General features: G+C 37.1%; 1 protein-coding gene across 1 annotated transcript in view; it reads right to left on the reverse strand.

Moving 5' to 3' along the window:
* The window catches only part of UTRN (utrophin), a 499,864-nt gene that overhangs the window by 83,437 nt on the left and 399,247 nt on the right, over nt 1–17,180 (reverse strand). The window contains exons 57-59 of the mRNA XM_060168281.1: nt 16,225–16,371; nt 13,678–13,756; nt 10,018–10,078 (exon numbers count right to left, since the gene is read on the reverse strand). Coding sequence (XP_060024264.1) covers nt 10,018–10,078; nt 13,678–13,756; nt 16,225–16,371 — 287 coding nt within the window. The remainder of the gene's footprint in view (nt 1–10,017; nt 10,079–13,677; nt 13,757–16,224; nt 16,372–17,180) is intronic.

Here is a 17,180-nt window from a genome sequence, read left to right on the forward strand (position 1 = left end):
ATCAATCTGTCTAAATTTGAGTCTGAGGTCCATCATTATAATCATTACAAACAACCTCATCTCTCTTGCTTCTCTCACTCATGGCAAAACCCAAGCATGGATCAGCTCAATTACTTGCCTTCTCTGGACGGGAGCAGCTGTGCATGAATACAGCTGGAGAAAATCACTCAACAGACAGACTGATTCTACTTTAAGTATTTGACTTCAAACCTCAAATGTCCAAGTGCTGGCAAATGAACTACATTCCCTAATAAATGTGCCTCTAGAGACCAAAACAACAATCTACTACAGCCATTTCTTTCCCCAAACCTAAGTACGTTTCCCGGCCTGCCTAAGTATCATTTAACTGGATCTCACACTTCATTGTAAAAACTAAAAACCATCAGACTAGAATTCCTTCATCTTCCCACCACTAAATCAATAAACTTCCCTCCATCTGCCAGATTGTCTTTTTTCCCCCTTTTTAAAATGAGGAGTGATCCCCTCTCCTATGAAAGGTTCTTCCCCAAAATTTCTAAACAACTCTTGTGCAGTTAATCCACTAGTCTCAATAAGACTAGTCTCAGAATGTAAATGTTGAAGGGTCTGCCATCCTTAATATCTCTCTCTCTCTCCACCCCCCGACAACCACATACCCCCTGTCTTGCATCTATATTTCCTGCTAGCTAGCACCCCTTTTCTCTTCTTTGCAGACAAAATTCTCAAATGAAGAGTCCACAGCCTCATGTCCCATTTAGGACTCAACCCACTTCTATTTGATTTCTAACCTCATTCCTCCACCCAAACTGGTCCTGTCAAAATTATCAGTAAACTCCATGTTGTCAAGTGGAATGCCTGCTTTTCTGTCTTCAGCTCGCTAGACCTCTCCTCACAAGTCGGGGGGAATAAGGAAGAGACAATAAACTTCACAAGTAAATTACACAGTATAGTAGAAGCTGAGAGGTGCTGTGTAAAAAACAGAATCTCCGGAATGAAGTTGACACAGGTGAAATGTAGGCTCTTCGAACACCCTCTTTACATATACTTATACAAGTTATATATAGGAATCAAGCAGGGCTCCCAAGTAATCAAATTTGCATTCAGGTGACTAAAGCATAAAGACAGAAAACACATTCTGGCAACCTGATGTGATGTCATAATCTTTTTTTGTGAGTAATATCTTTTTAAAGATATTACTGATGTGAGTAATATCTTTTTAAAGACCTAAGAGGTAACATTTTGGAATTTTTAATCCCCCCAATCTTGGTTTCATCATGCATGAATATACGAAGAATATGGAATACTCCTATCAGTAATATCGATTCTTTCTCTGTGTGTGTGCTTGTGTGTTTGTGTGTGCTTGTGTGTGTGACTAGGGTTGAGGGGCCTCTGGGGAGGGGACAGGGGTAGCATATGAGAATGCTGTGTGAGGGTAAACGTGTATGTTCCTCAGGTTTTATGTAACTTCTTGAACCCTCACAAACACTTCCTACCATTCTCTAGTCTTTTAAAGGCAGAAAATCCAAGGTTATACTTTTGGAAACATAAGAATAAATCTAAGGGAAAACTTAAAGTTTGACTGTCAACACTTCAAGAAAAAAAAAAAAACCCTTCTGTTGAAGATCCAAATAAGATAGATGATCCCACTTGGCAACGGATATCATAAAAGCACAACGTCTTCCTTAAGAAAATGCCATTGGTTTGTCATCAAAATGAAGACACAAATCAGGAAGACTAAATTGTAAACAATGGATAATTCCAAATCTGTTGGATTCAATTATAAAACTGCTGTTAAAAAGAAACAATAAGCCCAAAATGGAGTCACTTGTGCTACACCCCACCGAGACTTAATACCTAACCTCACTGCAGTTTCAGCCTCTCCCAGGAGTGGAATAAACCAATCAGTCAGGAATGTCCTGGTCAGCACTAGTGAGGGAATCTATATAATAAGACTACTGCATTCCCTTTCCCACAAAAGAAGATGTCCTGGCCTGAACCAGTCCTTTCTTTTATTTTGCTAATAACTTTCTTGTGATCAGCCTCAGCCCCCAGTTTCTACAAGAGCCTTCCATTTTGTACAATTCCTTGAAGCTCCTTGCTCTTTACTAGATGAGCTTCTGTCCTATTCATAGATCATTGAATAAAGCCAATGAGATCTTTAAATTTACTCAGTTGAATTTTGCTTTTTAACAATGTGCTTAAAAGTATTTCCCATGTAGGATACAAAATAGAAATTGTATCTATTTCAAAGATACAATCATACAATCATATAAAGAAACACAGGCTACAGCACACCCCAAAATACAAGTGTCAATACCCCAGGCATGAATGATAGAACAAGACAAGGTTTGTTTGAGTTTGTTCTTAAGTAGAGTAGTAGGATTAACGACCAAAATGGATAAGCCTGGGTGTGAGAGGAGATTCAGGTGACACTTGTTTTGAAGGCACTGGAAGACTGTCTGGAAGAATAAACACTTAATAAATGCTGGGGAGCCTCTCATCTGGTAATATCTCTACATGGACCCAGAACTCAGAGGGAGTCCCAATCCCACCCAACTCTACCCTCCTGTCTCTTTAAACCCTCAAACTAGGGAGAATCAGACCATCAACCAACACTCCTGCAGGTCGTCTGTTGTTGCACTGGGGAGCCCTGTACACTCCTGCTTGGGGGTGTTAACCGCAGAATTATGTTCCCACCAGAGTTCAGTTTATCATTATATCCTTAGAGTTTGTTTTCAAAGCTGAATTTATATCATTTGTTTTTTAAATTTAACTACTTTATCTCTTTCACATATATTTTTAAATGAGAAATTAATTCTAATTTTTTCTATAGAGTTGTATTGAATCTTCTACTGTATCATTTCAGCTAATAATCAGTACAGAAAAAGATATTCTATTTATTTCACAATTTTCATATTATTACTTCTGTACTGTTGCTAACTGTAATGACTATTTAAAAATTTAATCAGTACAAATTCAAGTACAGATATCTTTTATTTTTCCTTCCCTTAATGACCCCTCAGTGATCTTCCCTGTACCGTATGGTAGACCTTTATTAATTGCATCCCTGACTCTAAAAATCACACTGTGTAGTAAGGCTGATGGTGCTGTTATAATTCAATGTAACTGAGTAATCTAGAAGATTCCAAGCCAAAACTCCACTTCATAGTTATAATAACTCCGGCACCAGCAACGTATGGATGAATGGCAGGAAAGATGGTATCTTCTTAAGTCCTGAACTAGTCAATGTATTTCTAAGACAGTGTCAACTCCACCTAAATTACCTCAACAAACTAGGACACTGGTAGATAATCTAGTAGTTGCCCATTTGGGGCTGCTGTGCAGCAGGCGGTCTCCTGCTTAGTTTTCTAGTTAGCCAAGGTATGCTCCTCGTTTGTCTAAAGCTGCCTCCAGCTCCAGAAGGTTGAGCGATCCTAAGGTGCTTACATTCTTTCATAAAGCAATTTTATTCTTACCTCCTCATCAGCGGAGTTGGCCCAGTGAGGTTTTTTTTTGCGGTACGCGGGCCTCTCACTGTTGTGGCCTCTCCCGTTGCGGACCACAGGCTCCGGACGCGCAGGCTCAGCGGCCACAGCTCACGGGCCCAGCCGCTCCACGGTATGTGGGATCTTCCCAGACCGGGGCACGAACCCGTGTCCCCTGCATCGACAGGCGGGCTCTCAACCACTGCGCCACCAGGCGAAGCCCAAGGCCCAGTGAGTTTTAAACATTTATTTTCAAGAAAAATAGTCACAGACCATTTCTTGGAAAAACAGACTCTCCAGTACATTCTCTTATGTTTCTATTTCATTTATTTATTTATCACTAAAACCAAAAACACAAGCCCCATTTCTGGAAAGAGACTCAAAGTGTGTCCCAAGACTTCTCCACTTAAAATTCTGGAACCGAAAAAGATGCCCTCTCCCATCATGATTAAGGAAGAGGAGAGGGATGAAGGCTGCTCTAGGAAGCCTTTCAGAGAGAACTAGCTTCCATTACTAGAAATATCTTTGTTATGGATTTATTTTGTTCTGGGATGAGTTTCCTTAACATTTAAAGATAAAATGCTTTATGTTAATTTCTCTTTTTCTGTTGTTATACCTATACATTTGTTAGCTTTGATTTTCCAGTGAGGCTGGATATTTGAATTTCCCATTGCTGCCACTCCTCTCTGCTCTTATTTAGGAAGAAATGTTTCACCTACATCATCTAAGCAGGGTTCGCAATTCCTCTAAAGAAATAAGCATTAATTCTCTCCTTTAGGCTGTGCATACGTGAGACAAGTATATGCAGTTTATGCAAATAAATTGCATGACTGCTATAAAGAACAACTACTTGCTCTCCACGATTTCATTTGTAACTATAAACTACATTTTTTTTTCTAGCAACTGATGGATTAGGGCAATAGAGGGTACCCTTGGGAGGCAAGACAGGGGTCTAAAACAGTACTGCAGGATTATCCATAATGAACACAAGGACAGAAAAGGAAATATAAAAGAGATGTAATAAATTGAGGGAAATCTTGATTTAGACCTATTCATAAGGGGGAGTTAGAACAAGGTAGAGACTGCAAGGTAGCGGTATTTGTAGATACAGATTAGTTTATTCTGGTTAATGCATTGTAATATTGAGGAATGTCAGTTGTAGAGAATGTGAGAGGTATTATCTATATAATCAGAGATGACGAAAGTGTTCATGTTAAAGCTGGGTGTGTGTGACTACATTATAAAGAATTAAGCTTTGTACTTCAGATTCTAGTGGGAAAAACAAAGCTATAGAACTGGTGAGCTGTGAGCGAGACCAGAATCATCATTTGTACCAAGACAAAGTCACGCACTTGGGGTTTAGAGGAGACGCTGTAGAGGGAGAGAGGAAAACCATATTTCCTCATTATCCTTTACTAAATTCTATGAAGCAGGATGGCTTACTAACAGGCTGAATAAGGTAGAGAGTCACCTATGCTAAAAGCCCCTATAAGGGGACCTATAAGAAAGCTTTGTTGGCCAGGCTCCTCTCAGATGGAAATCTCCCCAGTGCCAGAAAACTCCAGACCTTGTGAATGAGCAAAGGTAGAGGAGGACCAGACAGTTTGCTCTCCCACCCCAGAACGCCTGTCATGATCCCACTGGCAGGACTGTGGAGAATGACATTTGCTATCGATAGAAAAGCACCTTTGTCCATCATCAGACCACAGTGTGAACCTTCCTTAATCATATATTTGGCCTACAGGAATTAGCTTATCGTGAATCCTACAGAAAAGGCAGTGTGCAGCGTTGGAGAAAGCATGGTCTTGCTCTTAGACAGCTCTGCACTTAAGTGTTGGCACATAGCAGATGCACAGTAAATGGTAACCAGTCTAGAGTGTGAAAGAAAGGATGTCTGCTCATACTTTCTCCACCTGACTGCACTTCCCTAAATATAATCCTTTACCCCACCCAAATTTTCCATGGGACTAAAAATTTCTGTCCTCTCCCTCCTCTAACACAGAGAACAGGAGGCAGCAGGTGCATAGTGGTCAAGGGCTCAGGCACTGGAGTCGGTCCCTGGGTTTGAATGCCAGCTCTTAGATTTCCTGGCTGTGTAATCTCAAGCAAGCTGTGTGTGTTCTTATTACCTAAGCCTTGCCTATAAATGGGGGTAATATAGTACCTATACTTCACTGGGCTACTGTGAGAATTAAAAGAGATAACCCCTGCACAGGATTAGCACAGTGGCTGGCAAATGAATATTCAAAACATATAATTTATGACAATGACCATTATTATCACCCACTATGACTATTTATTAGTATTTTTTATTATTATTATTTTTGGATCAAAAAGAGAAGCAATGAGTTTTATATGACTAATATGACATGTTAAGAAAATTCAGCCCGACTTCCCTGGTGGCACAGTGGTTAAGAATCCACCTGCCAATGCAGGGGACACGGGTTCAAGCCCTGGTCCGGGAAGATCCCACATGCCGCGGAGCAACTAAGCCTGTGAGCCACAACTACTGAGCCTGTGCTCTAGAGCCCGCGTGCCACAACCACCGACCTGCGCTCTAGAGCCCGTGTGCCACAACTACTGCAGCCCACGCACCTAGAGCCTGTGCTCCGCAACAAGAGAAGCCACCGCAATGAGAAACCCACGCACCACAACAAAGAGTAGCCCCCGCTCGCCGCAACTAGAAAGCCTGCGCGCAGCAATGAAGACCCACACAGCCAAAAAATAAATGAAATTTAAAAAAAAGAAAAGAAAAGAGAAGAAAACTCAACCCAAGGCTTTTACTCATCATACCCTTTACACCTGAAACTCGCTGGATGTTAAGTTTTAGTTGAGGAAACGAACAACCTGTAGAAAGCACAACGCATGACCCAAAATGTACAGAGAAAGAGATCGTGCTTTTACGGTAGATCTTTGTACATTGTGAGGGCAGCAAGAGCCATTTCAAATTTTCTTAAATTGATGGAACAATGAGCTGTCATTAGACTATACTAGAAAAGAAAAATAATTAGATCAGCTTTGGAAAGTCTACCTTAGACGCAGCAAATATCATTTAAAGATATGAGTTTCAACTTAAGATATTAACATAGAGGGATTTACACTACATAGACCCTTAACGGTTCAGATCTATATTGTATCATTTTCTAGAAACAAATGAGTCATGGAGCCACGGCTGTACACCTCAAAATATTAATAATGAATTACCTAGAGACAAAGAAGTACATTGGGGAGCCATCCAAGTATGTCTTAACTATCCTATAAAATTAAAATACAAAATAAAAACAATTTGTCCTTCCCATTCTCTGCCATCTTTCTTGCTATATTCTGGCATTAGAGTATATAAAACTATACACTTAAATATTGAAAATATCTAATATTTCTACCTGAAGATTATTTTTTTGTTGGCCAAATTAATACATCCAAATATGCTCCAGGAAACTCCAGTTGCATGACAATCATGCGATATTTGTTTCTAACATTTTTCTTCTACTTACTTGTGCAGCCATGCAAAGGGAAGTGTATATTAAAAGCTTTTTCATTCATCATTTACTTGCTTATTATTTGGGAATTAAATTTTGTTTTCATAATGATTTTTCATCTGGAAATACTGGCCTGTATAATCTTATCTCTAGTGACTGATGTTCCTTCTTTATAAGGAAATAAACTGTTAGGTTACACAACAGAGCAAATAATGAAAGAATCTGGTTAAACAAGTTTTCTAAAAATAAGAGAATTCACTCTATATACATGGGCAGATTTCTAAATATTTGACAATCCTAAGGCACTTAACACTAAAATTTTAGAATATTTAAGAAAATCCAATCTTTCACTAATGATGCTGAAAATATTTCAGGATGCTACAATCCTATAGGTCACATTAACAATATTGGTCATCAATGTATTATATATATTTTGAAATGCTGATTATAGTGCTCTAGCCAGTAAGATGCCCGATAAACCAGCTTTCACTCTACCTGTCTGCCCCATAAGAACCTTGTAGACTGAGCAAGGATACAATTCTGCTAGATCCTCTCAAAATTATAAAAACACTGAATTAGTGAAATTCGAACTTAGACAATGTAATTCTCAGTCACGTATAACCGACCTGGACATACAGAAATTCCTTTTAATAGTAATGTTGAAATGACAAATGGATTTTTTAAAGTGCCAAATCAAATAGATAACCATTGCATTAACATAAACAAGCAACAGATATAAAATTTGTTTTTCTTTTATTTTGGCCGTACCACACAGCTTGTGGGATTTTAGTTCCCCAACCAGGGATCAAACCCACACCCTCCACAGTGATGGCAAGGAGTCCTAAGCACTGGAACGCCAGGGAATTCCCGAATTTAGTATTTTCTTTACCTAGTAAGGACAAAAATATGCCTCCTGGATCCAATTTACATTTTTTAAAAATCAGATGATACAGAAGTCTAGGTCAATTCAGTAAATTAATTAACTTGATTAATTTGCACGGACTTCTAGATTTTGTATAATACATATATCAGTTTTCTATTGCTGCTGTAACAAATTACCACAAAATAAATGTCTCCCTGAGCTAAAAACAATTTGCTCTGTTGTGTAACCTAACAGTTTATTTCCTTATAAAGAAGGAACATCAGTCACTAGATCTAAGATTATACAGGCCAGTATTTCCAGATGAAAAATCATTATGAAAACAAAATTTAATTCCCAAATAATAAGCAAGTAAATGATGAACAAGGTTTTCAAGGGCTGTGTTTCTTTCTGGAGATTCCAAGAGCACATCCCTTTTCCTTGCTTTCTCCAGCTTCTAGAGGCTGTCTGCATTCCCTGGCTCATATCCCTGCCTACGACTTCATATAACCTAACCTATCCATATCCAAGGGTCAGGATATGGGCATCTTTGTATGGCCAGATTCTGCCCATTGCAGCACATCAGATTTATACTAAAACCTGTAATATTCAAGTCAATATTCACCCAGCAAATTGAAACTCTCTAATACTATAAATATTATTATTATGTAGAATATAAAGTAGAATGTTTTAAATTTGGATCAGATGATCGCATCTTTTCTTAATAAAGACGTCAATTTGCTGAGCCTTTGACTTCTTTCCCTTCATGCCTGCACGAATTTGATACTAATCAACTGCTTTCCTACCTTATACCTAAATTTATCACAACTCAGTACATGGTAGATTATACACTGATAAAAGTATTAAATTCTCTTAAGACAATGTAACATATATTGCTTATTATATTTATTATGTATTATGGAAAAATTATTATTATTTTTTTAATCTGAGGATACATTTCAGACCACAATAAAACCTTCATAGGAAAATACTATTTCTAAACATTTTGATTTCACACACAAAGAGGGATACTGGAAGAGCAGATTATTAGTGTTGGTATGGATTTTGTAGATACCACATGCCATTTTAGGAAGGACATAAAGGAAACTTGGCCCAGAGATCTTCACTTGACTCGTGTGAGGTCACAGGACTAATCTGAAACAGCGCTGACTCCTCATAACAGCGAACATTCTTCTCATAACTAGGCCACCGTTCAACTTATACATAAAATAGATCCAACTACAACTCTTATCACCTTTATCACATTGTAAATCAATAATTTATATCTTGGGCTTCCCTGGTGGCACAGTGGTTGAGAGTCCGCCTGCCGATGCAGGGGACTCGGGTTCGTGCCCCGGTCCGGGAAGATCCCACATGCCGCGGAGCGGCTGGGCCCGTGAGCCATGGCCGCTGAGCCTGCGCGTCCGGAGCCTGTGCTCCGCAACGGGAGAGGCCACAACAGTGAGAGGCCCGCGTACCGAAAAAAAAAAAAAAAAAAAAAAAAAAATTTACATCTCAAGGGATTTCACAAGATGAATTTTATCATTCTGCCAGCGACAACACACAGACTAAGCCAAGGATCAAATCCTACGCAGACCTTATGTAAATTATACAAAATTTATAAAATGTTACATAATAGGGAGAAACTTACTATGTAAAAAAGGAGAAACTATCAAGTTGACAACAAAGATGCTGGATAATAAACCTAATGTTGCAGGTAATTTCCATAAGTCTAAAAGAAGTTGAAAATATTGAACTTTTTAATGATAAAATACTTTCTTTTTGGTGAAATAAAATGAGAAGAGTCCAAGTACTTTTTAAATGCATTTTCTGGGAGACACAAAAATGGCTTAGAATCAATACAGCTTGATAAACATCATTATGTCAAGAATATTTAGGAATTTTGTCATTTTCCCCAAATATTTTAATACCTGCTTTATAAAAATAGCAGCTAAATATACCTATAGCCTCATCTAATGAATTACAAATATCACTCCGAGTTTTAAACTAATTTCTTTCAAATATTAAATATATATTCTTTATATCTTTATAAACATAGATATATAATTTCCTTCATATAATAGGACTGAAATCCATTTTTTAAAGTTACTTCATAACTTTGATACTTAACAACTGTTGATAACTTAAAGCCTCTTAAGTTATCAACATAACTTTATTTTCTTGGTATCGTAAAGGAGAATGAAAATCAACTTACTTTATGTAATAGGGCACTTTATTTTGTGAAATGGATCTTTGCCATGGCAGCTGGACTGAAGCTGAAGAAACAAAGGGAGGTTATTGGAAACACTGCTAACCCAAAAGCCTTATGCCTTAATGCAAAACAACTGAACACTTTTTGCAGCAAATTCAATGAGAACTGCTGGATTCCTATAATTATGAAATCTGCTAGGCCAAACAAAGAGTGGCTTTAAAGATTCATTTGAAGCAAGGAAAGAAACAATACAGTCTCAATTTCTAATGTCAACTCTAATTGAACCTGTTGATACAAATATTTTTAAATATCAAGTTTTATTGTTTACAACAATCAAAAATTAAAATTTAGTGCTATCTGGAAACTGTACTCTGTATATACTTGGATTAAGCTAAAACCAAAATTAATTTTACCTGGTATACCCAGATTGTAAACTAGATTTCTTAAGACTGAATTTTCCAGATCATTAATAGCACTCTTCACTTTGCTTCATAGTCACAGGAATAACTATTTAGGACAAACAGCATTTAAAGAAACTCAATTATATGAATTTTAAAAAGGGAAAATTAAAATAAATATAGCCAAAGCACTGTAAAGAACCAAGGCAATTATCTAGATAGAAGAATTCCAAATATTTATTTTCACCTGAAATGCACAGAAAATATAGTTCCCTACTTTTACACTAGACATCACTATGATTGAGATTTTATGTTTTGTTTTATTGAGGTACTAACTTTCTACAAATCCATTTACTCCTTTTTTATAAAAATATTCTTTTCCTACATTAAACCAATTATTCTAAGACTTATTAAGAAGAATTGTACATATGTATCTAGAACTATTAAGGAATTTTGGTAAATGAAATAATAAACAAGCAAATTCAAATAAAACTTTGCAAATATCACTAGATTCCCATGTAACCAGTTGTCACCAATTTTTCTTTTCTGAATATGGTATCATTATACTATCTTACTAATGTGTAGCATTCTAAACTTTGCAAAGCATCTTCAAATACATCTATTGATAAGGAAGTCAACTATGAGGAACTAAATATTAGAGGTGAAATTACTTGCCCAATAAATGAATGGCTGAGCCAAGACATGATTTCAGGATTTCTGAGCACTAGTTCAGCAATATTTCTATTCAACAATTCTTTCTCTCTTTATAAAGTATGAGCATTCCCTTCTCCAACTATGTCCATGAAAGTATAAAAGACGGATGAAAATGGAGAACTAGGTATATTAAATTTCTCATTAGAGCCAACCTCGTTTCAGCACTGGCACCAGGCTAATAGGTCAGTTTTTATTTTGTGCCTAACTAAACAGCCTCCTTTTATAACCATGGCTAAAATCCAAGAAATATAATAAAGCCAAAGATTCTGAGCAGCAATGGATAACAATTATTAAATTTATTAATTGGGATTTTGTTTACACTTCTCCATTCATTTTAATAATTGTTTTGATTTGAATAACTTTGACCTCCTTGGACTGCCAGTGCTAGGCAATGAAAGGCAATGTGCTTGAGTTTCACAATTTTTACAACTTTCATTTCCTAATGAACAAGAGTTTGATTTTTATTATGAAAGAATGGTTGTTAGGTGAAAGTGTTCAGTTTCATCAATACTAATAAACACATATGCCTCAGAACTATAGAATCTTAATTATTTGTTAAATTTCTCTTTAATTTGGTCTTAGCATATAGCTTTACATTCTATAAACTTAAGTGTAAGCAATCTGGAGTTAATTCATACCTAATGAGTATTCTGCAGGCCAGAATACTATTCTGCAATACCAGAATACTGTTATTTCATCAACATTGATAGTATCCAAACGGAAATGCATCCTGGCACCCAGGTAGACAGTACATTCCAGGAAGGACTAAACATCACTCAAAGATAGGCTACCTAAGAGCTCAGGGTTGTGAAACAGGTGTGTGTGTGTGTGTGAGCGGGACGGGGTGGGGGGCGCGGGTGGGGTGGCAGGTGGAGTAAGGGAGGGTGGAGGGGAGAGAGAGACAGAGAGACAGAGAGAGAGAGAGAAACACTAACGGGAGCTAGTTTGAGCACTAGAGAGGCATAGGACAGAAAAGTCAGGAAATGACTGATAAGGCTTCTTGAAATTGTGAGAGTAAGAAAAGCCTGACCTTGAATTGAGGGAAAGCAGATTACCAACCATGACAAGGTTAAGAGAAAATATAAATGTAAGCAATTTAGTTAGAAGACACGATATTATTACTTCAGTTTTCTCTATGGCTATAGATACAAAGGTACCTAATTGGAAAAATAAGCTTTGCATTAAGTTTCAACCTTCACTTAAATTGAATTAAACAAAGTGCTTGCTTACATATGTTTGCCAGAGAAAAGGAAAGGAAAGGAATTAACATTTAGTGAAAGCATTTGTGCGAAGAACTGTGTTAGGTGCTTTGTGTAACTTGATCTGTTTTCTTATTTAAACCTCAAGGCAATCAGAGAAAATAAGCATTATTATAGTAATTTTAAGATAAATTAACTTTCAGGGATTCACAGGCCTGGTAAAAGGCAGAATTAATATTTTTAATCTTGGGCTTCCCTGGTGGCGCAGTGATTGAGAGTCCGCCTGCCGATGCAGGGGACACGGGTTCGTGCCCTGGTCCAGGAAGATCCCACATGCCGCGGAGAAGCTGGGCCCGTGAGCCACGGCCACTGAGCCTGCGCGTCCAGAGCCTGTGCTCCGCAACGGGAGAGGCCACAGCAGTCAGAGGCCCGCGTACCACACACACAAAAAAATCAGCAATATTTTAATCTCAATCTGGGTGACTCTGAATTTTACATTCTTTAGTTTCCTTAGCAGTGAGTGATAAACAAAGTAGGAGCTCAAATTACTTATTTAAGATCTCATGAACAGTCCAAAAAATGAAACATTTCAGCTGGAGACTACTGCCTAAAGCTCTACATATGTGGGTTTGGCTAAATCTGCAATACCTAGCCAGAAGAAAGGCCAAGTATGATTGCAGTCAGCCTAATAAACCAAAATCTTCTCAAAGATTTGTGGGAAGTAATTTTTTTTTTTAACTTTTTAAAGCTCCAGGTGCATTTTAAACAAATACGCACTTTTTGAGGAGGAAAATTAATTTTAAAATATAAAAATGATTTCTTTACTGTGAAAAAGTTCATAATCTTTGCATATGGCATAGCAATGATATGATACTATATTAGTTATTATAACAGATGGTCCAGTGAAAAACCCTAGCTAAGATGAGTTAATTTTTTTTTTTCCTTGCGGTACGCGGGCCTCTCACTGCTGTGGCCTCTCCCGTTGCGGAGCACAGGCTCCGGACGCGCAGGCTCAGTGGCCATGGCTCACGGGCCCAGCCGCTCCGCGGCATGTGGGATACTCCCGGACCAGGGCATGAACCCGCGTCCCTTGCATTGGCAGGCGGACTCCCAACCACTGCGCCACCAGGGAAGCCCAGATGAGTTAATTTTTGCTTCACTTCAAAGACTTACCACGACCAGATTATAGAAACAATAACCAATAAGCAATCTTGTCATTGATGTTGATATCTTCTTTTATATACTCATCTGATAAATATATTTATAGCAAAGAATATAGCTTCTTGAGTGAGAGTGAAATAATATGCTGATTCATTCAATTAATGAGATCAGTCAAATTTATTGGTACTTACTAGAGAGAAAATGCTGGGAGGATGGTCCAAAATCCCTATGGGCTTCCTGAAGCTGTTTAAGGCGATCGTCCACAGAAACCTGCACATACACACACAAGAAATAATTTGATTTCAAAACAATAACCTTAATAACATCATTGATTTAAGTATTATAATAAATGATGCTACTACCCAAGATACGATTGCTGGTACAGACTCCTTTGTATCTGGAATCAAAATATTGTATGAAAATAGACTCCTTCTGACATCAAGTAACAGTAAATAGTGCCAGGTACTCTTCCAAGTAGTTTAAATGAATTAATTCTTTTAACCCTCACAAAAATCATATTGGGTATTACTCATTATTATCATTGTTTTATAGATGAAGATATTGAGATAGAAAGAGGTGTCCAAGGACATAAAGTTAGTATGTGGCAATGCTAGTATTCATATCCAGCCCATCTGATGCCAGAATCTATGCCTTAGTCAAGGCATAGATTGTTATTAGTCAAGGCAAGTTAAGTTATTCTACACTTAACTCAAAAGCAGTAACATTCTAAAGTATCTAAAGTCAGGATGTGGTCATGGGGTCAGTGGCTACTCACCTCTCTTTTGTAAGGAAGGTGGTAAAAAAGGGTTATGGGGAGCAAATGAAAAAGAAGTCTAAAGTATTCCAGGGGAGAAAACAGACAGAAGAATAGATAGATGATGATGATGATGATGATGAAGATAGATAGATAGATAGATAAAGAGATAGAGATGGAAAGTGAAAGGACATATGAATATGGAATGTCTTATTTTCCTCCAAATTCATGTCCATCATCTTGATTTGGAAGTATTCAAGGAGATACCAGCTGAATAATATACTCTATATATTTTTTAACCACGTTCTTAGCTCTCTATATTTTGAAAATGCAGAGTTGGTACCCTGAGAAACTAATTGCAAATCAATAACAATTGCACACAGCCTTACTGACATTTCTGTTTCCTTTTCCTGGTCTCTGTCTAGTAATGCTAGTCAGGTGTTTCACTTAGATTGTCAATCTTATTTTCAGCTGCCTTTAAATGGAACGTGTGTCTCTGGCTCACTGGGCACCTCTAGTTTCTCCTGGTTAGCTATTTAAATTACATTAGCAGGTACTTTGTTTGTTATGGCCAAAAAGCATTCAAACACCACACTTTTACATTCCAGAGGAGAACACAAGATGCTGCTCTTGAAATTTAACACTGCTGTCTGCCAGCATAAATTGTGCTCCTCTTGTTCAATCAGCAGCTAACATCTGAGCTCGAGTGGTTACCAGGCTCAGAGATCAGGATGAAAGAATACACATCCTTTTTCATGCATAACATATTCCCTGACTTCCAATCTTTGCAGATAGTAGTAACAGAAGCAGAGTGGGAAGGGAATCAAGATGGACCACAGGAATACGTACATGAAGATAATGAATTAGAGAAAGGGAGCAGAAGAAATAAGGAGTACAAATTAAATGCTTTTGTGTTCTACTCACTAGAAAAGCATGTATGAGTTTAACAGATCCTGCTTTACTAATTCCAGATTATTAATATTCTTTTCAAAGACAGAAAAGACTGTCTAATACTATATACTCATTTATTACCTCTTCAATTTCATGAAGAAAATATATAAACCATTCAATTTCATGAAGAAAATATATAAACCATTTGAATTAATTCAGGACCTATCAGGCTATAAAATATTATACCTTTAAAATAAACTGATTTTATGTGCTACCTCAAAATTACATATTTATCTTATTATATATCACATCATTTTAGGTACAAAATATAGAGAAAGATTAGTAAGAATTATTTTTTCAATCTTCCACTTAAACTATCCCACCACTTTTCAGGGGGGAAAAATTATTATTATGACTCCTAGAAACTGGCCACTAAATGTGACAAAGCTCCACAAAGACTGAGCCAAAAACTACTGACTGGCACATGTGGTGACTTGCAAATGCTGATACTTAGTAACACTCAGGAGGACTCTTCTTGGTTTGGCTTTTTTAAAATCTGAGATGCACAAGTCAGGCCTAGTCATCAGAACAACTGCATTAGAGCAACTAAGATCTAAGGGCTAAAGGAAAATACCCCTGCAGTAAAGTATGCTAGCTGGAAAAAATGAGCGAGATACCTAAACAGCAGCCAGAGGAAGAAGAAGGATGGGGACTTCCTTAACTTTTCAAAAGAAAAAAAAAAAAAATACATGATTAAAGTAAGAAAAATGACTCCTTTATGAGCCATTATGGAAAAAATGTTTCTGTGACCTACTATAGGCTTCAATTACTGTGATTTATTTGACCTTTTGCAATTTTCTAAAAATATCATATGAAGAGAACATCATAAAATTACATTAAAGTCTATATTCATAAATAAATGAGGCCTTTGGGTTCAAGATACTGAAAGACAACTGATGTCATCACAGGCTAGAAATCCATTATCAAATACAACCCATAAAGAAAGAGAAAAGGATCACAGGTGGTAGAACAGAGAGGTAGGGCTTAAAGACCAAAGTGTAAGCCTGCATTATGAAGAGGAATCAGCTGACACCTGCAAAAGTTTCCATCTCATATTAAGGTCATCCAACTGGCGAGACATCTTTAGAGATGGGTGCAGGTCAAGTGGAGACAACTGACTGGATAAATCATTCACTGTTTTAACTTTTAAGTTGATTGGTGCAATTTCTTCTCTAAATGCCTGGAAGAAAAGGACAAGAATAATGTCATCAGAAAAGAATATAACAAAAGCTAGTATTCCATATTTCCTTAAAAAAAACACAAAAAACACCAAGACCAGCTAAGAGGCCATCAACTATAGCTGCCCACTCAATAACAGCTGACTCAACTCAGGTCTTGAGCAACCAGGACCACCAGCCAAAGAATCACTCTTTATAAGCTAGAGAATCTAAATAGATGCACGAAGAGAAAAATTATAATGCCAACTCATTTAAATGATTATGTATTTCCTTCAAATTTTTCATGATATGCAATTTAATCTGGAAAATGTACGCCACTTTTATCCATTTTACTAATTTCTAGTCTTGATTTTATCTTTAATTCTCTATTTTCCTTTTTTAATATGGATACCTTAATATTTTTTCATCTGAAGCAACAACTTGATTTGAACTCTTTCCATTTAAAATTAAGTTAGAAAGTGGCCAGTAAAACAAATCTTTCCTAACCACAAAATCTATGCACATTATATACTCATAGATTTATATATTTATATATCTCTTTCAAAGTCATTTATGACCTTGCAGTTAAAGGTAGGCCAGGAAGAGCAGGGTCTATCAGAAAAGAGGTAAATGAAGCTTACAACTGACAAATTACGGTTCTGAGCACAGTAAGAGAGCTGTTGTAAGTGGGGATTGAAGGGGTATATGTGAAGAGGGGGAAAAAAAAACAAAAAATATTTCCGGTCAATGACAGTGATATGACCTGTGAGAATGAACAACAAAATAATGAAAACACTAAGTTTTCTCCTTTCTCCACATAATTCCAACCCCC

The sequence above is a fragment of the Lagenorhynchus albirostris genome, chromosome 12 (assembly GCF_949774975.1).
Source record: "Lagenorhynchus albirostris chromosome 12, mLagAlb1.1, whole genome shotgun sequence".
Classification (NCBI taxonomy): Eukaryota; Metazoa; Chordata; class Mammalia; order Artiodactyla; family Delphinidae; genus Lagenorhynchus; species Lagenorhynchus albirostris.